General features: G+C 42.5%; 1 protein-coding gene across 1 annotated transcript in view; it reads right to left on the bottom strand.

Annotated features, from left to right (window-relative positions):
* Positions 1-4,981: 4,981 nt before the first annotated feature.
* LOC121535080 (roquin-1) overlaps positions 4,982-25,591 on the bottom strand; it is a 40,732-nt gene continuing 20,122 nt past the window's right edge. The window contains exons 7-20 of the mRNA XM_041841786.2: positions 25,191-25,323; positions 20,026-20,144; positions 17,844-17,956; positions 17,292-17,534; positions 16,899-17,101; positions 16,310-16,692; positions 15,621-15,779; positions 15,106-15,261; positions 14,351-14,570; positions 13,597-13,690; positions 13,367-13,463; positions 12,975-13,121; positions 7,794-7,894; positions 4,982-7,465 (exon numbers count right to left, since the gene is read on the bottom strand). Of these exons, the coding sequence (XP_041697720.2) occupies positions 7,306-7,465; positions 7,794-7,894; positions 12,975-13,121; positions 13,367-13,463; positions 13,597-13,690; positions 14,351-14,570; positions 15,106-15,261; positions 15,621-15,779; positions 16,310-16,692; positions 16,899-17,101; positions 17,292-17,534; positions 17,844-17,956; positions 20,026-20,144; positions 25,191-25,323 (2,328 nt within the window). The 3' untranslated portion in view covers positions 4,982-7,305. The remainder of the gene's footprint in view (positions 7,466-7,793; positions 7,895-12,974; positions 13,122-13,366; positions 13,464-13,596; positions 13,691-14,350; positions 14,571-15,105; positions 15,262-15,620; positions 15,780-16,309; positions 16,693-16,898; positions 17,102-17,291; positions 17,535-17,843; positions 17,957-20,025; positions 20,145-25,190; positions 25,324-25,591) is intronic.

The following is a 25,591-nucleotide window of genomic DNA, read 5'->3' as shown; positions in this document are numbered from 1 at the left end:
AATAGCTTATCAACATTTTAAGCTAAACATTCTGATCTGTTCCATCAGCCTTATTAATTGATACGGCTTATACCTCAACTACACTACTTTGAGACACTTCATGGGGATTGAGTATACTCAATGCCCACTGAAAAATAAGTGGGTATACAGTTTATACCCTCCACTACACCACTGCCAGTCAGCATAAACTAGGTAGCAGGGAAGGGCTCATCGGGACGACTGAGTGAACGTCTCCACTCGACTCTCAGCTGCGCAAGTTGATATACGCCATCAATTTGGGCACCAGGTGTGGCCGTAAAGCCTATCCCTTCCCGTGTAACATTGCATCATGATTTCACCCCTGCCCTGTGTGTATCCTGGCATGCCTACTTACTAGTCAAGTCTCCCCTTGAGCATTCGCCAAAGAGAGCCACAGAGTTGGTTCTGATACTCCTTAATCCTCTCGATCATGTTCTGTTTTGATCCCTTGAGTTGGTGGTGGGCAGAGTTCATCTCTCTGTCCTCCACAGTTTGGGTTGGATAAAGATGAGGGCTAACTGGCATGGCCAGAAAGAGAGAACGTGGTGTTATGCATGTTAATACTTCCACTCAAAAATGTTGACTCATTTCCCCATGGGAAAGTAAAACAAGACGCCAATAGCAGAGTTAGCAATATCATTTAATCCACCCCCCTCAGCATAGAATCACTGTTGTACATAAGTTAAATTTTAATTCTCAATTTCACAGGTTCATTTCTCTCAAAAACTTCCAGTTTGACCTCCCTCTTGTATCAAACAAAAAAAGCAGATTGTATTATACAAAAATGCAAACCAATTTTCACACAGTGAATTCTCTTACAAAGTCATAAAATGGTGTAATAACGGCTACATCCACATCGGAGGAAGATAATTCTAAACATTCCTTAATGGAGTATAATATACATATAAAAACGTATTTTCTTGCTGAAATCAAAACTGCACCTTAATTTAAGAGATATCTTACAAGGGAGTAATTATATAAAAAAAGCCATTGAGTTTTCCCAAAAGTTAGGAATTAAAATGTGAGCCCAAAACAGCAGCAAGAGTTCTGTGGTTTGGGGGAAGAGTTCATTGGCTGTGTGAACGAGGGGTAGGCAGCAGTTTCACTCAGAAACAAATGAAAGCATGAGACTGACATGAACATCATTGCTATTCCCATAGAAACCATATCATTGTTAATTCTACACACATATAGGCTTTAAAGGGACAGTTCACTCACAAATAAAATGTTGTTGCACGTTTTAGACCTCAAGTGGTTTAACGTTTATTCGAGGTCACGTCCCACAGCATCGATTGTGTGTGTATACGCACGTACGTACGTACGTACGTACGTATATACACACACACAAATACATATTCATACACAAACACACATCTATATATACACACATATACACACACACTATTATGCATACCTACACACATATACATACATATATATGCATACATACGTATATATACACACATATATGCATACATACGTATATACACACACACACACACATACACACATATGCATACATATACATACACTCGTATATATACACACACATATGCATACATATACGTATATATACATGCATACATACGTATATATACACACATGCATACGTATATATGCACACACATACACACGTACGTATATATACACACACATACACACACACTCATATATACACACATACACACGTACGTATATATACACACACGCACATATACACACGCATATATACACACGCATACGCACGTACGTATACACACACGCACACACACGCACGTACATATGCACACACATACGTATATATGCACACGTACGTATATACAGTGGGGGAAAACTTAAAAAGATGAGAGAGGCCTGTAATTTTCATCATAGGTACACGTCAACTATGACAGACAAATTGAGAAGAAAAAAATCCAGAAAATCACATAGTATGATTTTTTATGAATTTATTTGCAAATTATGGTGGAAAATAAGTATTTGGTCACCTACAAACAAGCAAGATTTCAGGCTCTCACAGACCTGTAACTTCTTCTTTAAGAGGCTACTCTGTCCTCCACTCGTTACCTGTATTAATGGCACCTGTTTGAACTTGTTATCAGGTATAAAAGACACCTGTCCACAACCTCAAACAGTCACACTCCAAACTCCACTATGGCCAAGACCAAAGAGCTGTCAAAGGACACCAGAAACAAAATTGTAGACCTGCACCAGGCTGGGAAGACTGAATCTGCAATAGGTAAGCAGCTTGGTTTGAAGAAATCAACTGTGGGAGCAATTATTAGAAAATGGAAGACATTCAAGACCACTGATAATCTCCCTCGATCTGGGGCTCCACGCAAGATCTCACCCCGTGGGGTCAAAATGATCACAAGAACGGTGAGCAAAAATCCCAGAACCACACGGGTGGACCTAGTGAATGACCTGCAGAGAGCTGGGACCAAAGTAACAAAGCCTACCATCAGTAACACACTACGCCGCCAGGGACTCAAATCCTGCAGTGCCAGACGTGTCCCCCTGCTTAAGCCAGTACATGTCCAGGCCCGTCTGAAGTTTGCTAGAGTGCATTTGGATGATCCAGAAGAGGATTAGGAGAATGTCATATGGTCAGATGAAACCAAAATAGAACTTTTTGGTAAAAACTCAACTCGTCGTGTTTGGAGGACAAAGAATGCTGAGTTGCATCCAAAGAACACCATACCTACTGTGTAGCATGGGGGTGGAAACATCATGCTTTGGGGCTGTTTTTCTGCAAAGGGACCAGGACGACTGATCCGTGTAAAGGAAAGAATGAATGGGGCCATGTATCGTGAGATTTTGAGTAAAAACCTCCTTCCATCAGCAAGGGCATTGAAGATGAAACGTGGCTGGGTCTTTCAGCATGACAATGATCCCAAACACACCGCCCGGGCAACGAAGGAGTGGCTTCGTAAGAAGCATTTCAAGGTCCTGGAGTGGCCTAGCCAGTCTCCAGATCTCAACCCCATAGAAAATCTTTGGAGGGAGTTGAAAGTCTGTGTTGCCCAGCGACAGCCCCAAAACATCACTGCTCTAGAGGAGATCTGCATGGAGGAATGGGCCAAATTACCAGCAACAGTGTGTGAAAACCTTGTGAAGACTTACAGAAAACGTTTGACCTGTGTCATTGCCAACAAAGGGTATATAACAAAGTATTGAGAAACTTTTGTTATTGACCAAATACTTATTTTCCACCATAATTTGCAAATAAATTCATTAAAAATCCTACAATGTGATTTTCTGGGATTTTTTTTCTCATTTTGTCTGTCATAGTTGACGTGTACCTATGATGAAAATCACAGGCCTCGCTCATCTTTTTAAGTGGGAGAACTTGCACAATTGGTGGCTGACTAAATACTTTTTTCCCCCACTGTATACACACGTACGTATATATACACACATACGTATATATACACACAAGCAGTCAAAAGTTGGAACACCTACTCATTTACTACATTGTAGAATAATAGTGAAGACATCAAAACTATGAAATAACACATATGGAATCATGTAGTAACCAAGGAAAGGAAGACCCAGAGATACCTCTGCTGCAGAGGATAACTTCATTAGACTGTTGGAAAAGCATTCCAGGTGAAGCTGGTTGAGAGATTGCCAAGAGTGTGCAAAGCTGTCAAGGCAAAGGGTCGCTACTTTGAAGAATCTCAAATATAAAATATATTTTGACCTGTTTTAACACTTTCTTGGTTACTACATGATTCCATATGTGTTATTTCATAGTTTTGATGTCTTCACTATTATTCTACAATGTAAAAATAAAGAAAAACCCTTGTATGAGGTCTGTCCAAACTTTCGACTGGTAGTGTGTGTGAATATATATATATATATATATATATATATATATATATATATATATATATATATATATATATATATATATACACATACACATATACACACACACACACACACACACACACACACATTCAGGTATATGCCTTAAACTCAAAATAAGTGGAAAAGATGGGCACTGAATTATGTTCTGGAAACTAGACTGCGTCCATCTTTGCCATTGATTTGGGGATTGAGGCTTATAGCTGGATCTTCACAACAGATGGCATGGGATGTGGCCTCAAGTCAACATTAGACCACTTTTGAGATCTAAAATCATTAGACAAATTTGAAGTGAACTCTCTCTTTAAGGCTCAAGGCTGGAGGATATTAAGAGTATTTCCCAAAGCAGAATTAACGTGTGTGGGCAAACTAATTTTCATGACTATTCTGAAACAAATGACAACCTGTGTGTGTATGAGTACCATGCCAAATTTGACAGTAGTTTCCCTGTGGATGGACAACATGATGCTTCGCCTTGTGATGCGATACATAGATCACTGTAAGACTTGGAAGTAAGTGATTTCACTCAACGACAGGAAGAAAAACAAACCCAACTAGTCAATTACATTTTCCCAGCAGAAACAAATGTTTTGTTTTAAATATGACAAAACATGAGTCTCTGCCTGTGTCATGTGATCAGTGATGTGGTGGTGACAAAACGAGTGTGCCAATTAAGATCACTTTCAATTTGGTTAGGGTGCTTCCAAATTATCTCATACTGTTGGAATGGATGGCCTAGGAGTATTCCTTGAGAATATGAAGCAAGCCTTTGACTAAATTAAAGGCTTCCCCGGATTACCTCTTAAAAAGAGAAAACCCCAACACATTTCTAATATTTCCACACCGTCACCCAGTACAGCACACTTCACTTTGAAAAAAAGACTGTGTACATTTTCTGCAATACAACCTAACAAACATTTTTTTTTGTAAATTTTCATCATTAAATGTGTCTTCTTTCGGAAGCATATTTCAATAGAGAAGTTATCTTTGTTTGAACACAAAAAGATCAAGTGAACACACGTCAATGCGCACAGATGTCCTTCAACTGGGAAAGGATAAAGTCTGTTGGCAACCAGTGGAGAAAAAAAACATTTAGCTGATTCTAAGTAGAGATCATTTAATATAAATGCTGAGCGAGTAGAAGAGGTGGCACGTTAATAGTGCTTAGTATATTAATGTATGTATACATACTCATATGTATAAGTGAGTTGTGTACCTAAACAATAAACTGTAGCAAAGAGCAGCCCAAGAGGCATGAAGTGTGGTTGGAAAAAAACGAAAACCTTAAAACTGACCCTGGCTCCCAACTTTAACTTCCATCAACACCCACCTACCACCTACCCAGACAAAAAGCTGAACGTTTTTTCCAATCCCAAATTTTGAAACCTGATCGCCACCTGTATCCATGCATTCTTAACCGTTTGAGCACTGGGACACACCTCTTTGCGTTTCAGCGCAGGTTTTTTCAATGGCCAATCATGACGATTGTTTACAAAAGGCAGAGAGCTCCTTAACGAGCATCAGCGATAAATCATTTCAATGACAGGGACAGCAATAATAATGATAATAATACCAGAAAACTAGATTGTGAAAAATATCAATAAAGGTCAAGACTTTGGGTAGAGGCTTTTTGAGGGGCAAGACACTCTGGCTGCTTGCTTTAAACCTAACACGTGTAGCCCAAGGTTCTGGGTTTTGAATGTACTAAGATACCCTCAATATGTGTCTTGATACAGACTTGTTCTAAAATGAACTAATAGTGTGCGGTTAAAAACACAAAAGGGATAGGAGGATTTTTTTTTAAACCTGTAGAATTACTAAATTATTTAAGACACTTCGCTACTCTTTCATTGTTGATATTGATGCACAAACCATTGAAATGACTGTTTGGCAGACTACAGACAATTTTTACACATTAAGACCAAAAATTAGCATATTCAACAATTTTACTTCCCCTCCAATTACAGACTAGCGTTCAGGCAGGCCACAGCCCCTTAATCGTGATTTATGCAAGCGGAAAAAAAATAACAAGGGAACGCAACTTCATAGAAGTAAAGGAGAACCAATGACAAGATAATCCCAATGGGGAGGCCTTTTCAATGACCGGATGAGGAGCTCTGAGGAAGACGAGGAACAAAAACACCAATCACCCCATATGATTCAATTCACACTGGGAGGGGATTCAATCTCTCGCACCATGGAAAATGTCCTTCCTACAATGTGAAAATGCATGTTTTGTTACACTCCCTGGAATTTGCATTCCCACACTGCAAGTTTGATTGAATTCCAGCCCATCAAAGTGCAAACAAGACATTTCCGCAGCAAGTCACACCACATCCCACGAGAAGCACATAGTATGTTCCCTTATAGAAAACATGAGAAAAGCTCATTATCAAAAAGATTCATTTTGCAATCTTTAAAACAGAATGCTTTGGTTAATAAGATACTGCTTTTCAAGTATGAAACAGACATATGATGTATTCATAAAATGCACTAATAAAATCACACTTCTCATGGCGGGTTAAAAACGGCATGTGGTCTCATGTGGCTTGAAGCGACACAGTCTTGTTTGGCTCTGAGGGTTGACTGAACGTTGGTGGAATGTTTTCGCTCTCCCTTTCCCCCCTCATCTGGTCAACGACATCTTACGATTCTGGGGGGTGGCATATTCCTGAACACTAGCGGTTACACCTTTATTACTGAACGCGAACAGAACGGTTACTACACTGACTAAATGTTAGTTAGAATGCCTACGTAAGCTGTCAAAGGTATCAGAAAGAAACAACGTGTCATATCAGGTTATAATGAAGTATAACAGACACTTACGTGATACTTATGACAGCTGACATAACTACGTCGTAAAACACCAAGACTTCTGATATTGTTATGTTGTACATAAGACCAAAACGACCATAACTTGAGTTAGGATCCGATACTAAGTTGGTTACGAAATTGAACGTTTACATTTCACAGGTCCCTGCAAGTTGCTTACCCTTAGGGTACCTGGTAATTGGCACAAAAATAGAGGGGGAGAATTGAGAAATACTCTACCCTTCGATCCACTACGAGTCTTGGTATGTGATTTCTATGTAGGGGGGATAGGCTTCTTTGAACAATTATCATCATTATCACTACTATCGTCATTATCATCTGCTTTCTTTGACAGATATACTTTGAGAGCCTTATTTTGTAGTCCCAGAAAAGAAAAACGACAAGTGAAAGAAATGTCATCAAATGCCCTGGTTTCCAGGCGATGAAAGTCACACCCAAATAAAAAAAAAGAAGCTCATTCACAGAACAAAAAGAAAATTCATATCACGGCAGATACTGCTCATCTTCTAAATAAAACGAGTATGTGTGCATGCTTCAGACCAAAGGGTCTGAGAGTGTGTTTGTCGTGTGTGTCACAGTGTGTGTGGTCTAGGAGCAGGAATGGACCACACCGTTCTTCTGCAGCTCTGAGCCCCCGGGCCCTGGCTCAGAACACAGGCTAAGCGATGACGCCTTAGTGGTCAGTGACAGCATGGCTCCGCCCACACCGCCGCTCTGCCCTAGACCACTGGAGCCATTCGACACCTCACTAGAGAGAGAGAGAGAGAGAGAGAGAGAGAGAGAGAGAGAGAGAGAGAGAGAGAGAGAGAGAGAGAGAGAGAGAGAGAGAGAGAGAGAGAGAGAGAGAGAGAGAGAGAGAGAGAGAGAGAGAGAGAGAGAGAGAGAGAGAGAGAGAGAGAGAGAGAGAGAGAGAGGAGAGAGAGAGAGAGAGAGAGAGAGAGAGAGAGAGAGAGAGAGAGAGAGAGAGAGAAACAGAGAGGATTAAGATCATATTTATTATTACTACGTGGTATTATCCTTCACGTGTATAAAGACTGATGACATGCTGTTCTGCCAAGTTGTGTGTCTCCACTCACCCCAGGGCCAGCGCAATTTCCTCCAGCTGGGCCTTGTGGTCCTGCTGGCCATTCTCAGCAGTCTTCTTCTTGTACTGGACCTCATGAGGCACCTGGCTGTCCTGTTGAGACCACATCAATACACTGTCAACTAGGGCTGTGTCGGTCACGAAATTTCATCAGCCGGTGATTGTCAAGCAAATAACTGTCGGTCTCACGGTAATTGACCGTTAATTAACATAAACACATTTAGCATCTCCTGGCTTCCACACAGCCTACAAGCCACTGATGCAGACCTTTGGAACATCTACATTTAAAAAAGTCTAATAAATCCATGTAATATAGCCTACACCTTCACAATAAATCCATTATTTATTTTAGACGGGTCTAAAGAAGCATGATATGAAGAACATGTAGTCCATTTCAGAAGAACAGAATAGCATACTCTGAGTTGTCCTTATGTCAGGTCCTGATCTGGCTATGCCAAATGGCTTTGGGCTACACTAGTTTATTTAGCAGACAAAATGTGCTTAGAATTCCGTGGCATTATTTTATAGTATGAAGAATACAATTGAACAAAGCTGAATAAAATAGAAAGGATATTTTCTGTGCACACGCGGCTATTCTGTGTTGAGCGGTTCACAAAGAAATACACTACCGGTCAAAAGTTTTAGAACACCTACTCATTCAAGGGTTTTTCTTTATTTTTACAATTTTCTACATTGTAGAATAATAGTGAAGACATCAAAACTATTAAATAACACATATGGAATCATGTAGTAACCAAAAAAGTGTTAAAGAAATTTATATTTTTGAGATTCTTCAAATAGCCACCCTTTGCCTTGATGACAACTTTGCACACTCTTGGCATTCTCTCAACCAGCTTCATGAGGTAGTCACCTGGAATGTACTTCAATTAACAGGTGTGCCTTCTTAAAGGTTAATTTGTGGAATTTCTTTCCTTCTTAATGCGTTTGAGACAATCAGTTGTGTTGTGACAAGGTAGGGGGGTATACTGAAGATAGCCCTATTTGGTAAAAGACCAAGTCCATATTATGGCAAGAACAGCTCAAATAAGCGAAGAGAAACGACAGTCCATCATTACTTTAAGACATGAAGGTCAGTCAATACGGAACATTTCAAGAACTTTTAAAGTTTTCTTCAAGCGCAGTTGCAAAATCCATCAAGCGCTATGATGAAACTGGCTCTCATGAGGACCGCCACAGGAACCACCCGAGCCGCTGCCTGTTGACCCCGCTATCGTCCAGAAGGCGAGGTCAGTACAGGTGCATCAAAGCTGGGACCGAGAGAATGAAAAACAGCTTTTATCTCAAGGCCATCAGACTGTTAAACAGCCATCACTAGCACATTAGAGGCTGCTGCTGCCTATTGAAATCACTGGCCACTTTAACAAATGGAACACCAGTCACTTTAATAATGTTTACATATCTTGCACTACTCATCTCATATGTATATACTGTATTCTATAATATTCTACTGTATCTTAGTCCATGCCGCTCTGTCATTGCTTGTCCATATACAGTGGGGAGAACAAGTATTTGATACACTGCCGATTTTGCAGGTTTCCCTACTTACAAAGCATGTAGAGGTGAAAGTATGTATACAATGAGTGGAGAACAGGAGGGCTTCTTAAAGAAAAACTAACAGGTCTGTGAGAGCCGGAATTCTTACGGTTTGGTAGGTGATCAAATACTTATGTCATGCAATAAAAATCAAATGAATTACTTAAAAATCATACAATGTGATTTTCTGGATTTTTAGATTCCGTCTCTCACAGTTGAAGTGTACCTATGATAAAAATTACAGACCTCTACATGCTTTGTAAGTAGGAAAACTTGCTAAATCGGCAGTGTATCAAATACTTGTTCTCCCCACTGTATGTATATATTCTTAAATTCCATTCCTTACTAGATTTGTGTCTATTGGGTATATGTTGTGAAATTGTTAGATATTACTTGTTAGATATTACTGCACTGTCGGAGCTAGAAGCACAAGCATTTCACTACACCCGCAATAACATCTGCTAAACAGGTGTATGTGACAAATAACATTTAATTTGATTTGAATGGAAGACCCAGAGTTACCTCTGCTACAGAGGATAAGTTCAATAGAGTTACCAGGTACCATGCTTCACAGAGTTCAAGTAACAGACATCTCAACATCAACTGTTCAGAAGAGACTGCGTGAATCAGGCCTTCATGGTCGAATTGCTGCAAAGAAACCAATACAAAAGGACACCAATAATAAGAAGAGACTTGCTTGGGCCAAGAAACACGAGCAATGGACATTAGACCGGTGGAAATGTGTCCTTTGGTTTGGAGTCCAAATTGGAGATTTTTGGTTCCAACCGCCGTCTTTGTGAGACACGGTGTGGGCGAACGGATGATCTCCGCATGTGTATTTCCCACCGTAAAGCATGGAGGAGGTGGTGTTATGGTGTGGGGGTGCTTTGCTGGTGACACTGATTTTTTTTAGAATTCAAGGCACACTTAACCAGCATGGTTACCACAGCATTCTGCAGCGATACGCCATCCCATCTGGTTTGGGCTTAGTGGGACTATCATTTGTTTTTCAATAGGTCAATGACCCAAAACACACCTCCAGGCTGTGTAAGGGCTATTTTACCAAGGAGGAGAGTGATGGGTGCTGCATCAGATGACCGACCTCAACCAAACTGAGATGGTTTGGGATGAGTCGGACCACAGAGTGAAGGAAAAGCAGCCAACACGTGCTTAGCACATGTGGGAATTCCACAAATTAACCTTTAAGAAGGCATACCTGTAAATTGAAATGCATTCCAGGTGATTATCTCATGAAGCTGGTTGAGAGAATGTCAAGAGTTTACAAAGCTGTCATCAAGGCAAAGGGTGGCTATTTAAAGAATCTCAAATATAAAATATATTTAGATTTTTTAAACACTTTTTTGGTTACTACATGATTCCATATGTGTTATTTCATAGTTCTGATGTCTTCACTATTATTCTACAACGTATAAAATAGTAAAAATAAAGAAAAACCCTTGAATGAGTAGGTGTGTCCAAACTTTTGACTGGTAGTTTAGACTGCTTAATTTAGAGTTATTAATGTAACTTTAGTTGTTTTACAAACATTGGGCTATATGTTTAGATTTTTAATACATTGTATTAAATTGTAAGGCTGCATGATGTGACTAATGATGATTTGAAAAAAGTCACTTGAAAGGCATGAGCTCTGCTTAGTTTTTTGTGCAGGCTGTACACACTTCATTAGTCTCTCATTCACAATTTGACAAGCACTTGATAATGCCTAGAATTTCACGGCGGTATCACCTTTGTGTGGCCGTAATGCCCCCTAAAGAAATCCATGCCTATTGCGGCCAGTGGCCGTTGTGCCCTTCTCCCTTTCTCCCTGAGTGCTGAGCGCTCCGAAGCACCTCTCACTCACATGGCTCTCCATCACGTGATCAGGTCTTTGTCACAGGCTACAAGTGAAGACAGACACATCGAGGATGCAACTGCGCACGTCCTTATCCAATTCCGAAGTGCATATTGAAGATATTGGAAGAACTGTCCATATTTACCTTTCGTCAGCCAACAAGATGAGTAGGCCTAACGAACAGCAAAAGCACTAGCCTATGTTAATTTACTATCCCCCATAGTACAAAAGTCAACCTATTCTATTCTGTGGGAGAAATAAATATTCCAAACATAGTCTGGGACAGTTGTGGGATGCGAAAGATCCCAAATTAATACACCCACTAGCATCACAAAACCTTTTTTATACAATCTGGCTGGCGCAACAGATCAGAACATTTAGTTTAAAATGTTGATAAACTATTAGGGTATTTCTTCACATTATAAGCGCAGCAATGCACACATGGCAGTAGGCTATAAGCACGAATGTTCCATTAGCGGGAAAACACCATTATCAAAAGTGACCGCAAATGTAATTATGCTTGTAATGCTTTTATTATAAAGGTGCATTTTTATGGTGAAAATTATCTTCCCCAAACTTGAAACTCACATGCTGCATATGTATGCCAGTTAGGCTCTACACCCCTTGTAAAGCAGATTAATGTGCTTAATTTTAAGAAGTTATTTGGCCACTTTAGTTGTGATACAAATCTTAGCAAAACATATAGGCCTATGGGCTAGGCTACATGAGGTGTGCGACTATGATTAGAATATATATATTTTTTTTTTAAGGCGGTGTTTCTTATGCTGGGCATCATTCACAAGTGATAATATATAATTCACAAGTGATAGGCTAATATTGTCACCCATCAGACTATTCTTGATTTAATCTTGTCTTTACATATACTAAATAATATATGTGTGAAATTTGTTTTGCTTTAGAATAGACCATTATCATGCACCTGTCTCGAAACGGGGCAGCAGGAAAAAATACATGACATAGCGAATGGAGGACGCTTTCCCGTGGTTTATTTTCATGCCAGCCAGGTAGGCTATACTCCTGTTGTAAAGAGAAGCAATGTGCTTAATATTAGGAAAGTTGAGAAATAAATATAGTAGGCCTAGCCTATAGAAAGCTGATGGGATCCTCCTCTTTTTAGTAGAGGCCATCACTGTTTTCTCCCGCAATTGTATAGCCTATAGAAATGTTGTGCAACATGAGCTCAAGGCTCTCATGAAGTGATTGATTCGATTTTCGATTACATTTACATTGATGTCAGAGTGATTAGAGGGACAATAGAGTGCTGAGTACCAGGCAATTAGCAAGTTTGGTAGGCTACTAATGACCATCAGCAGCATCAGAGCTTGGAGAAGCCTAATTACCGTGACTAAACGTCAAGTGGAATTTGACTGCCTTCATGACTCGTGACCGCCGGTGTTTTGCGGTAATACGGTCACCACAACAGCACTACTGTCAACTCACATGTCATGGGGCAGGTGTCTGTGCTGTGAAATCTGTTGTGAATGTATTGTTATGTTTTTAAAATTGTATAACTGCCTTAATGTTGCTGGACCCCAGGAAGAGTAGCTGCTGCCTTGGCAGCAGCTAATGGGGATCCATAATAAATACAAATACATGAACACAAACCAGCCATAATACCACACGACAAGGTGCACATAAGGCTAGAAATAACTCTTTAGGGCGTTGGGAGCAGAGCAGAATGATTCCCCATTGTAATACAGACAACCTACTATTCTCCCCTCATCCATCCATCCCCCTCTCCCTCACCATGGCTATCTCGCGGGTCCTCTTGCCGATCTCCCTCTCCACCTGGTGGAGCTCCATGCTGAGCTGTTCGCTGGACACTGAGGCAGCGCTGCTGGAACCAGGCCACTTCCCCCCCTGCTGGCCCTGGTTCTGACCTGGCTGGGAGAGCTGGTGGAAGAAAAGGAGGGAGTCAAGGGTTAGTAAGGTCAGTCTTTTTCCTACTACTAACCCCTTCTCTACCATTACTTACAAGCTCCGATGCCCCGCACCCAAAAAAAATCTAGGTTTTTGCCTCAATTGATTTCAATACAAAATGATGTTGCCAGTCCTGGATTCTGGTTGAGGGTGTCTACATATGAGTATTACAAGTGTTTGTCCCATCTCTGTGTGTGTGTCTGTGTGTGTATACACACCTCCATGCCGTGGATCTGGGACTGTTGGTTGATCTGCTGGTTGACCTGTTGGAGCTCAGTCTTCAGCTGCTCTCTGTCCTGAGTTGGCATAGGCAGCCTGAGAGAGAGAAGAGAACCATCAGTATTACTGATAAATATGCATTAATAGATGGAAGGAGTGAATGAGTGATTGAGTGATTGATGAGAAGATGGATAAATGGATGGATGGATGAGAGGAGTGTTTGCCGTACCTTTCACTGAAGTGTCCCTGAGAGGAGGAGCCAGTCTGGTGGGAGGGGTAGGAGGCTCCGCCCCAGCCTCCGTGGTTCCCATAGGAGTACTCCGCTGTTGGCGGGACAACGACACGTTAACCACCAATCATGTCTTAGAAACATGGTTAAACTCTGGGTCCTATCCATTGAGGCACGCAACGGAAAACATTTTGCAACTGAAAGCGAAATTAAGTGTTCTTTAAAGGGATAGGTCACCCACATTACAAAATGACTTGTGTCCTTAACCTGTTAGCAGCCTATGGACAGGGTATGCCAGCAATCCATGCTTTGGTTTAGGTTACCTGGCACAAGTCCCATTAAAGTCATGGGACCGATAATACCATTTTTTATGCATCATGTTCAAATCATTTTATAAGTGACTGATGAGCTTCACAAACAATGAGACTTTCGGATGATTTGGACATGATGTGCGAAAAATGCTAATATCGGTCCATGACATGAATAGGATTTGTGCCACAAATGCTAAAATGTTAGCATTTGGAAACAGTGCCAGGTAAATAAAACCAAAGCATGGCTGGCGGTCATACCTTGTCCATAGACTGCTTACAGGGTTAGGAAACCAATATGTCATATTGTAATTTGGGTGAACTATCCCTTTAAGTCCAGGTAGTCTATCCCTGTTTCCTTCTGTTTGGTGCTTAATGAACACGACCCTGATGAAGGTGTTGACAGTGAATTGCCAAAGTAAAGTTGAAAGTGCGAGTAACCTTACCGGCTATGGCCATGTGCTTGGGGTTGTGTCCCTGGGCGGAGGCCTGCATGGGGCCTGTCGTCTGGTAGCCTGTCTTGGAGGTGCGTGAGATGGCCCCGAAGCGCGACACAGTGGGCTGGGGGCCGAAGGGGATGATGGGGTCGTCGTCCTTCACCTCCGTCCCCCGCCTGACCTGGGCCTCCATGGAGGGCTCCCCCCGCCTACCTTTACCGTCCACATTCTAAAGACAGAGGGGGGAAGAGGGGACAATTTACAACGATCATTTAGCAGGCCCCTTATTTAGTCAGTAACAGGCCCTTAATTTAACAGAGAGTCATTCTACAAACAGATGAGGTAGAGAAATAAATAAAAGGGAGGGTTGAGAGAGACGGTTAGAGCACAGGGGCACATTCTAAAATGTAGCCATTTAACAGACGCTCTCATCCAGAGTGAAATACAACCATTAACAATGGAGAGGGAGAAAGCTGGGGAAGAAGAGAGGAAAATGAGAGCGAAAGGCAGAGGGGCAATGAACAATTTAGCCATTTAACAGACGCTCTCAACCAAAGCGAAGGACAATAAGTAATAGGGGAGAGAAAGGTGAAGAAATAAGAGATGAAAAGAGAGGAAGAGACGAGGAACAATAGAGCTCATGTAACTGACTGCTAAAATCCTCCAAAAGCACAACATTGTTCCTGTGACATCTGAACCAGTAACACTTTCAGACACATACCGTCTCACTAAGACCCACCGGCACTATTCCACCTGTCACTCACCATCATCTCCATGGCGCCGGGCGCCATGACGTCTTTGGGCTTGGAGTCCTTGGTGCCGATGTAGGAGACGATGGTGTCACAGGACCAGGGAGAGTACTGGCCCGCGTAGTCCGGCTCCCTGTACTTCCCAAAGGCTTTGGAGCTCTCCTCCCCATACTGTGGAGACAGACACAGGTGTGTTAGCAAGTTACTTGTATACCCATGCTAACTAGGAAACAGCATTTAAACGTGCTAAAACATAGGCATTTTAGAAAAGTGTATACAGGGCGGAATAATATAAAAGTTCGAATTTTACTGAAACAGGGTCATCGCTAACAGCATCAGAAGCCCTGTTTTTAAACTGTTATAAATAGACAGTAGTTTCACTTCCCAATTAGATAATGGCATGACATTAAAACTCCCAGTGGGGAGCTTTGAAGGCCAACACTTGTCACTTAACAGTTTGTTACTGGACCAGGCAAAACTGACTCGTGTGTGTTGACCCTGAATGACATACGGTGTGTGTGGGTCCTCACCTCTTGGGGGTAGTCGCTGGGGAAGGTGTGAGGGAGGGTGGGCGAAGCAGCGAAGGGTGGGGGAGAGATGACCTTCCTCTCCTCCAGCTGGGCCATCAGCTCCTTACGGCGGTGGTGCAGGTAGTCTAGGCTGGGCTGGGAGGAGCGCCCGTACTGCTCCTAACAAACCACAGGACAACATTTATAATGATTAGTTACAATGACATTTAAAGTACAGGTAGTCCAGGGTGGGCTGGGAGGAGCGGCCTCGTTAACTCACCTCGGGACACAGTTCATGAGACAACTACTCAATATTTCCATAATGACACTAAACTATATACAGTATATCTTTTTTTTCTTGATTAGTGCCACACATAAAAATGCACACCATCATCATCTTCTGGACAACTTCTAACGACATAAATGTATAACTCGAGGGAGATGCAGCTCATAGCTTATGAGTCATAAGACAATAACTGCATAGTAGTCAGTGTGTATGTTCACCAATGGTCACCAACCTGGAGTGATAAATGGTTTGCTAGCTTTTTGCTGAGCCCAGTGCTAACACACCCAGATTCAAGTGATCAACTGCTCATCAAGACCTTGGACTGGTTGAATAAGGTTTTACTGCTGGCCTGGACCAAAAGCCTATTTACCTTGTAACTCTCCGGGACCAGTGTTGCTGACCACTGTGAAGGAACCAAACTTACCCTGACGTAGGTCCTCATGGTTTGGGGCTGGGCCACCGGTGGGTAGTATCCCTCTGGGGGGAACCTCTCCCTGGCAGCCTGCTCCTGGTGGTAGGGGGGCCCTTCCAGGGGCGCGGGGCTCATCCGGACCATGTCGTCCCTCTGCGAGGGGTAGGGCTGAGGGGGAGGAGGGGGGCCGGGGTAAGGGCCGTGGCGGCCCCGGGTGTCATAGTGGGGTGGGGGAGGGTAGGAAAAGGGAGGGCCCGAGTGGGGGGCCGGGTAAGGGCGATCGGGTGGGCCGTAGCCGGGGTCCTGGTAGGGGGGTCCGGCGGGGTCGCCGGGGGGAGGGGGGTTGCGGATGTAGCGCTGGGGGGCGTACTGGGGGGGCTGCTGGTAGGGGTAACCTGTGGGGCGAGGGGGAAATGTTGACATGTTGATTGTCTTCACACTTTTTTGTTTAATATTGGTCATTGAGCAATATCATATGTTCAAAACGCAATCATCATTGAACGCACTCATAACTTTCAGAGGCATTTGATTGAAAGTAAAAACACGACATAGAAACATCAAAATGTTTCAACAGTAGAAAACAAGCGTTTAGCAGCCTCACCTTGGGGATACTGCGAGGGCTCGTACTGCGAAGCAGAGGGCGGGGGGCGAGAGTCGGAGTAGTACATCTCAGGTAGCTGCTGCTGGGGGTACATCTGGGGCACCACGCTACCGGGCATCTGTTTGGGCATGGACATGTGGTCGCCTGGCCCCCTGGAGTAGCCAATGGCATGGGGGTACCCTTGTTTGGGCCCAGAGTCCAGACTGAGGATAGAAAAACAGAGTGAGAGTGCTGGATACAATGCTACATGAATCAATCAAGTTTTTGCGTCAATTAAAACAGATGTTTATTTAACTTTTTTTGTTGTTGCTAAAAACACACATTGTATTCTGTTACAAAACAGATTAACCAAATAGATATAAGGTTGGCTGAAAGGAGGGGTTTCCCACTTACGAGTCAGGGGGTGATCCCGGGGCGCTGTTGCTCCCACCGTCCATCTTGGGCTTGCGCAACAGGTTGTAGGTCACGAGGTCAGTGCCACGAGCGATGAGCTGGGGCATAGAGGGTACGGCTGAGCCGTTGGTGAGGGGCGAGGGTTTCCGGGTCACCCCCATGTCCAGAGAGAGTCCGTCGTCAGACAGCAGGCTAGATGAGCCGGGGAGGCGAGCTACCAAACGCTTGTTCATTTTACGGTACCTACGAACAGAAAATAGTTATACTTCTGGCCTTGGTGGCTTGCTATAAACACAAAATACAGTAATTTTACAGTAGCTATAAAACAGAAAAGTTATCCTACTGTAGATTTTTAAATACAAATATCTACACCAAGGGGAAGAAGTTTTAAAACCGTGGCATACAAATGATAACTATCAAACTCAGAATGAGGTTATCAGAGCAGAATATGTTTAGGTGTTTTGATTTAAATGGGAAAGAGGGCAGAGTTTGTGCCATTCCATTTCAATCAAAAGGGTGGTGGTTGTGTTTATATTTCTGAAGGAGACTTACTTCTCCAGCTCCTCCTGAGAGTGGGCGAAGGTACAGCTGGCTCCTCGGGGACAGCCTCCCTTCTGCTTCATATCCCGACACATGTAAGTCTTGTACTTACTGTGCTGGGGGGGCTGAAGAGAGAGAAAAATGTGTTAGAGTAACCGCGTTTCCAGTCACAGTTTTTATGCGATAGCTGTGATGGAAACAGGAAGTTTCAGTAGAATTTTATACATGCCACAGATAATTTGTTTGTTCGACATGGTGGGATCTTTTTGTGAGAAATGGCAGTGGAAATGCATTTATGCGCATAAATTGTTATAATAACCATCATATCGAAGTAAACTTGGAGTCACGCGATAATATGGTGTGTGGTCCTCACACTACGACTCGGGAAACCATGTAGTTTATTAGGCTGCAGATTAAATAAGTTATGAACTTCCAATAAATAGAGAGTTTTATTCTGGTGACATGATGATCGATGCTTAAGTGCCGTTTGACAAATACAAATATTCTCACTCTTACCCATAATAACCTCATCGTGTAGACTAGCCTACCTGCACTGTATCGGCGAGCTGTGGGCTAGAGCGCAAGTGCCAAGACCAGAGTAGGCACATTTGCTATTTAACGCAACAGTTTGTGACAAAACTATCAGTAGAGTTGAAAATGCGATGGAAACACATTGCACTTTAGATTTGTATTCAGTACATGAAAAATGAAGTAAAAAAGTACATTGTGTGCACTCACATCATCACGTACTGATTTATATACGCAACAAGTCCATTTGGTGGAAACACACCACTGGTGGGAAAATATGCATATTTTAGATGATTTGCCTGAAAATCTGTCCCTAATTGGATGGAAACCTAGTGCCTTCAGAAAGATTCCACATTGTGTTACAGCCTGAATTCAAAATGAATTAAATTGAGATGTTCTGCAGTATTACTTTAGTGCCTTGTTGCAAACAGGATCCATGTTTTGGAATATTTTTGTTCTCTACAGGCTTCCTTCTTTTCACTCTGTCAAATAGGTTAGTATTGTGGAGTAACTACAATGTTGTTGATCCATCCTCAGTTTCTCCTATCACAGTCATTAAACTCTGTTTTAAAGTCACTATTGGCCTCATAGTGAGAAGTAGATTTTGAAACACCTATACATATCACATCCATTTTTGCCAATGTCAGTTTTGTCACATATTTGAAACTTGAAAGGGCAATCTATAGTAAAATTGGGATGTACATTACATTTTGGAACCTTGCACCTAAAAGCGACATTTCTATTACTCTATACAGTACCTTCAGAAAGTAGCCACACCCCTTGACTTTTTCCACATTCTGTTGTGTTACAGCCTGCATTTTATATTGATTACATTTAGATTTTGTTACTGGCCTACACACATAACGTCAAAGTGGAATTATGTTCCTCCATTTTTACAAATTACTTACAAATGATAAGCTGAAATGTCTTGAGTCAATAAGTATTCAACCCCTGTGTTATGGCAAGCCTAAATAAGTTCAGAAGTAAAAATGTGCATAACATGTCACATAATAAGTTGCATAGTGTTTAATATGTTTTTGAATGACTACCTCATCTCCGTACCCCACACATACAGATAATTGTAAGGTCCCTCAGTCGAGCAGTGAATTCCAAACAGATTTAACCACAAAGACCTGGGAGGTTTTCCAATGCCTTGCAATGAAGGGCACACCAATTAGTAGAAAGGACATCGAATATCCCTTTGAGCATGGTGAGGTTATTAATTACACTTTAGATATATATTCCAAAACATGCATCCAGTTTGCAACAAAGCACTAAAGTAATACTGCAAAAAATGTGGCATCGATATTCACTTTTTGTCCTAAATACAAAGTATTATGTTTGGGGCATATCCAATAAAACACATTATTGAGTACCACTCTCCATATTTTCAAGCGTGGTGGTGGTTGAGTCATGTTATGGGTATGCTTGTAATCGATAAGGACTGGGGAGTGTTTTAGGATAAAAAAGGTTCCTATCACTCAGAAGTTCAAAATCTGTAACACAACAAAATATGGAATAAGTCAAGGGGTATGAATATTTTCTGAAGGCAATGTATATATATTATTTTCTCTGGCATGTCGCGTCCCACTTTGGGTCATGACTCATACTTTAAGGCTGCTGTAGAGTGATCAGCCATAGTGAGCCGGAGGGTGAGCTATGGTACCTGCTGTGGGTCAGCTCCCTTCTTGCTGTGGTTCTGGATGAAGTCCACCAGGCCGTGGACCACCGTCTTCACCGCCACCAGACCCTTCTCCAGCTGCTCCCACGTGGGAGGGGGGGCATCTAGAGACCCAGAGGGTGCAAATTAATTACTTAAAAGTCATAGTGATTTTCTGGATTTTTGTTTTAGATTCCGTCTCTCACAGTTGAAGTGTACCTATGATAAAAAATTACAGACCTCTACATGCTTTGTAAGTAGGAAAACCTGCAAAATCGGCAGTGTATCAAATACTTGTTCTCCCCACTGTGTGTGTGTGTGTGTGTGTGTATATATATATATATATATATATATATATATATATATATATATATATATATATATATATATATATATATATATATATATATATATATATATATATATATATATATATATATATATATATATATATTTTTTTTCATAGCTGGTCAATTAAATCGCACAAAGTCAAAGAACTACGAATCCTATACAGCCTATTCCACCTCGCGCTGCAACACTGCCTCGCTGGCAGCTATGCACACGTTTAGAGCTGAGCAAAAGATTCATTTTTATTTATTTTCTTTTATTTATATTGTTTTGTTCACAAGCCAAGTTATTTTTCTATGTTTGAGTTTCAACTGTTAGGGAAGGGAAGACAACCCTTCTACTAGTCAGATTCAATCTCACAGGCACAAACATGAGGAGCCGCGTTACCACGGTAACCTTCTGCCCTTAAAGGGGCAGGTGAACATTTGTCTCATCTGTCATATTTTGGTTAAAAGACTTAGGTCACATTTTTTTATTAATCAATATACCACATTACTTCTTACTAGTAATACATTTATTGTTTTAGAAACATTACAAAGCTTGCTCATCCGCCATCTTTTTGTGTTGGTGTAATTTTAGTGGGAAAATATCTGGTTAAAAATCTGAGTGGCTGGTAGATTTTTTAAATCTACCTGCCACAGCAGCTTGTGGACCAAAAAGTAAATGTTATGCCCTTATATAGGCCCCACCTGATAGAACACAGGTCTTCTCTCTATCAGTACTAGCCTAGTTAAAAGTAATAAGAAAGCTGACTGAAAAAAGAGGGGTCACACACACATATGACAATACGGCTGTGTTTACACAGCCACTAAGAACCCAAATCTGATTTTCTTTCCATATCCAATCTTTTTTTCTGACTGTCCACACTCAGATTTACATGTGACCCATATCAGATTTGCACATTCACACTGATGTATCCTCTGAAGTAGCACACCGATGCAAATCTCATTTCCTGTCACTGTTGTCATGGTAACGACAGGTCATGTGCAAAGAACAACAAAAACACTTCAGAGCAAAATGATCTTATCTGAGCGTGCAGACAGAGGTCGCAAATGGAGGATCGGGTTTGTATCAGGATTTAGATCCACATATGCAGGTGGAATAAATCATGTGGTTAAACATGAGGAAAAATATCAGATGGGTACCAGATATGCAAATAATTGGCAAAAGATCTGAATTGTGCTGCCTACACTCCCTATCTTTCATACATAGGTTACTGCTTAAAGGGCTCTTAAACAAAAGTGAGTCAATGAAATGGTACTTAACCATGATTGGAATGACAGATAGTCAAAACCCATGTTTGAGATGAGTCATAAGGGCCAATGAGTCATGCCTATTTGAATCAATATGATAACATTGGACAACTTCTCCTTCTCCCTGACTATATCCACGTGCAGCTCACAAACACACCCAACCTGTTCTACACTGATTGATTGATTCTTTACCACTTAACTAATGGAAAGTACTGGGCTGCATTTAATTCGAGAACGTTTGAGATAACTCCCTCCCCTATGCCCTTGTTCCCTGCCCTTCGAGGATTTGATGGGACCGAAAAATCAAATCAAATCAAATTTTATTGGTCACATGCGCCGAATACAACAGGTGCAGACATTACAGTGAAATGCTTACTTACAGCCCTTAACCAACAGTGCATTTATTTTAAACAAAAAAAGTAAGAATAAAACAACAACAAAAAAAAGTGTTGAAAAAAAAGAGCAGAAGTCAAATAAAGTGACAGTAGGGAGGCTATATATACAGTAAAATAAAGTGACAGTAGGGAGGCTATATATACAGGGGGGTACCGTTGCAGAGTCAATGTGCGGGGGCACCGGCTAGTTGAGGTAGTTGAGGTAATATGTACATGTGGGTAGAGTTAAAGTGACTATGCATAAATACTTAACAGAGTAGCAGCAGCGTAAAAAGGATGGGGTGGGGGGGCAGTGCAAATAGTCCGGGTAGCCATGATTAGCTGTTCAGGAGTCTTATGGCTTGGGGGGTAGAAGCTGTTGAGAAGTCTTTTGGACCTAGACTTGGCACTCCGGTACCGCTTGCCGTGCGGTAGCAGAGAGAACAGTCTATGACTAGGGTGGCTGGAGTCTGACAATTTTGAGGGCCTTCCTCTGACACCGCCTGGTATAGAGGTCCTGGATGGCAGGGAGCTTTGCCCCAGTGATGTACTGGGCCGTACGCACTACCCTCTGTAGTGCCTTGCGGTCAGAGGCCAAGCAGTTGCCATACCAGGCGGTGATGCAACCAGTCAGGATGCTCTCGATGGTGCAGCTGTAGAATTTTGAGGATCTGAGGACCCATGCCAAATCTTTTTAGTCTCCTGAGGGGGAATAGGCTTTGTCGTGCCCTCTTCACGACTGTCTTGGTGTGTTTGGACCATGATAGTTCGTTGGTGATGTGGACACCAAGGAACTTGAAGCTCTCAACCTGTTCCACTACAGCCCCGTCGATGAGAATGGGGGCGTGCTCAGTCCTCTTTTTTTTCCTGTAGTCCACAATCATCTCCTTTGTCTTGGTCACGTTGAGGGAGAGGTTGTTGTCCTGGCACCACACGGCCAGATCTCTGACCTCCTCCCTATAGGCTGTCTCATCGTTGTCGGTGATCAGGCCTACCACTGTTGTGTCGTCGGCAAACTTAATGATGGTGTTGGAGTCGTGCCTGGCCATGCAGTCATGGGTGAACAGAGAGTACAGGAGGGGACTGAGCACGCACCCCTGAGGGGCCCCCGTGTTGAGGATCAGTGTGGCAGATGTGTTGTTACCTACCCTTACCACCTGGGGGCGGCCCGTCAGGAAGTCCAGGATCCAGTTGCAGAGGGAGGTGTTTAGTCCCAGGATCCTTAGCTTAGTGATGAGCTTAGAGGGCACTATGGTGTTGAATGCTGAGCTGTAGTCAATGAATAGCATTCTCACGTAGGTGTTCCTCTTGTCCAGGTGGGAAAGGGCAGTGTGGAGTGCGATAGAGATTGCATCATCTGTGGATCTGTTGGGGCGGTATGCAAATTGGAGTGGGTCTAGGGTTTCTGGGATTATGCTGTTGATGTGAGCCATGACCAGTCTTTCAAAGCACTTCATGGCTACAGACGTCAGTGCTACGGGTCGGTAGTCATTTAGGCAGGTTATCTTAGAGTTCTTGGGCACGGGGACTATGGTGGTCTGCTTGAAACATGTTGGTATTACAGACTCAGTCAGGGACATGTTGAAAATGTCAGTGAAGACACTTGCCAGTTGGTCAGCACATGCTCGGAGTACACGTCCTGGTAATCCGTCTGGCCCTGCGGCCTTGTGAATGTTGACCTGCTTAAAAGTCTTACTCACATCGACTACGGAGAGCGTGATCACATAGTCGTCCGGAACAGCTGGTGCTCTCATGCATGCTTCAGTGTTGCTTGCCTCGAAGCGAGCATAGAAGTGGTTTAGCTCGTCTGGTAGGCTTGTGTCACTGGGCAGCTCGCGGCTGTGCTTCCCTTTGTAGTCTGTAATAGTTTTCAAGCCCTGCCACATCCGACGAGCGTCAGAGCCAGTGTAGTATGATTCAATCTTAGACCTGTATTGACTCTTTGCCTGTTTGATGGTTCGTCGGAGGTCATAGCGGGATTTCTTATAAGCGTCCGGGTTAGAGTCCCGCTCCTTGAAAGCGGCAGCTCTACCCTTTAGCTCAGTGCGGATGTTTCCTGTAATCCATGGCTTCTGGTTGGGGTATGTACGTACGGTCACTGTGGGGACGACATCATCGATGCACTTATTGATGAAGCCAGTGACTGATGTGGTGTACTCCTCAATGCTGTCTGAAGAATCCCCGGAACATGTTCCAGTCTGTGCTAGCAAAACAGTCCTGTAGCTTAGCATCTGCGTCATCTGACCACTTTTTTATTAACCGAATCACTGGTGCTTCCTGCTTCAGTTTTTGCTTATAAGCAGGAATCAGGAGGATAGAGTTATGGTCAGATTTGCCAAATGGTGGGCGAGGGAGAGCTTTGTATGCGTCTCTGTGTGTGGAGTAAAGGTGGTCTAGAGTTTTTTTCCCTCTGGTTGCACATTTAACATGCTGGTAGAAATTAGGTAGAACGGATTTAAGTTTCCCTGCATTAAAGTCCCCGGCTACTAGGAGCGCTGCATCTGGATGAGCGTTTTCCTGTTGATTAATGGCCTTGTACAACTCATTCAGTGCAATCTTAATGCCAGCATTGGTTTGTGGTGGTAAATAGACAGCTATGAAAAATATAGATGAAAACTCTCTTGGTAAATAGTGTGGTCTACAGCTTATCATAAGATACTCTACCTCAGGCGAGCAAAACCTCGAGACTTCCTTAGTATTTGATTTTGTGCACCAGCTGTTGTTTACAAATATACAGAGACCGCCACCCCTTGTCTTACCAGAGTCTGCCGTTCTGTCCTGCCGATGTAGCGTATAGCCTGCTAGCTGAATGTTATCATTGTTGTCGTTCAGCCACGACTCCGTGAAACATAAGATATTACAGTTTTTAATGTCCCGTTGGTAGGATAACCGTAATCTTAAATCGTCAATTTTATTCTCAAAAGATTGAACGTTGGCTAATAGGATTGATGGGAGAGGCAGTTTACTAAAGGGGAATGCAATAGCTCGGCCAAGTTCCTGGTAATGCTTTCAGCCATTTAGTCCCATAATGCGGACAACACAAAAACAGAAGAGTTAGAGAACAATTTTGAATGCAGAAAGGCAGCCCTGGTGCGTCTGTGGTTCGAATACCATCTTCTGTTGCATGCATAATTCTCAAGCTTTAGCTCTGATTGGGGTGTGTAAATGTGCATGCGAGCCAGCGTCTCTCTCTCACCGGGGCTAGGGTCGATGTTGGCCAGGAGCTCCAGGTGTGGTCGAAGGCGGTTAAGGTTGGCGGGGTCGCCCGTCCTCTGCAGGGCGATGGTCAACTCCTGGACGCTCTGGGCAAACGAAGCCGGCGTCTGCAACTAGGGGGGGGGGGGCATTAACACGGGATATTAATGTAAATCCTATCAGCATTTGAGTGCCTGAACCTGGATTTTCTACCAGTTTTTGAGTGGATATGATCATTCCTGTTCTGCTTTATCTTATCAGCATTGTTTGAAATAACATGTTTTCTATTGTGAAGGATCAGAGTGGTGCTCCTTTAGTGGAAGATTACTACAATGGCTATTTTGTGGTTTCATGTGTGCACACAGACAGTTATATAGACAAATACACAAACTGATAAGTAGA

The sequence above is a fragment of the Coregonus clupeaformis genome, chromosome 21, assembly GCF_020615455.1.
Source record: "Coregonus clupeaformis isolate EN_2021a chromosome 21, ASM2061545v1, whole genome shotgun sequence".
Classification (NCBI taxonomy): domain Eukaryota; kingdom Metazoa; phylum Chordata; class Actinopteri; order Salmoniformes; family Salmonidae; genus Coregonus; species Coregonus clupeaformis.
Note: the sequence above shows the minus strand (reverse complement) of the source record. Positions and strands in the feature narration are given on the sequence as shown.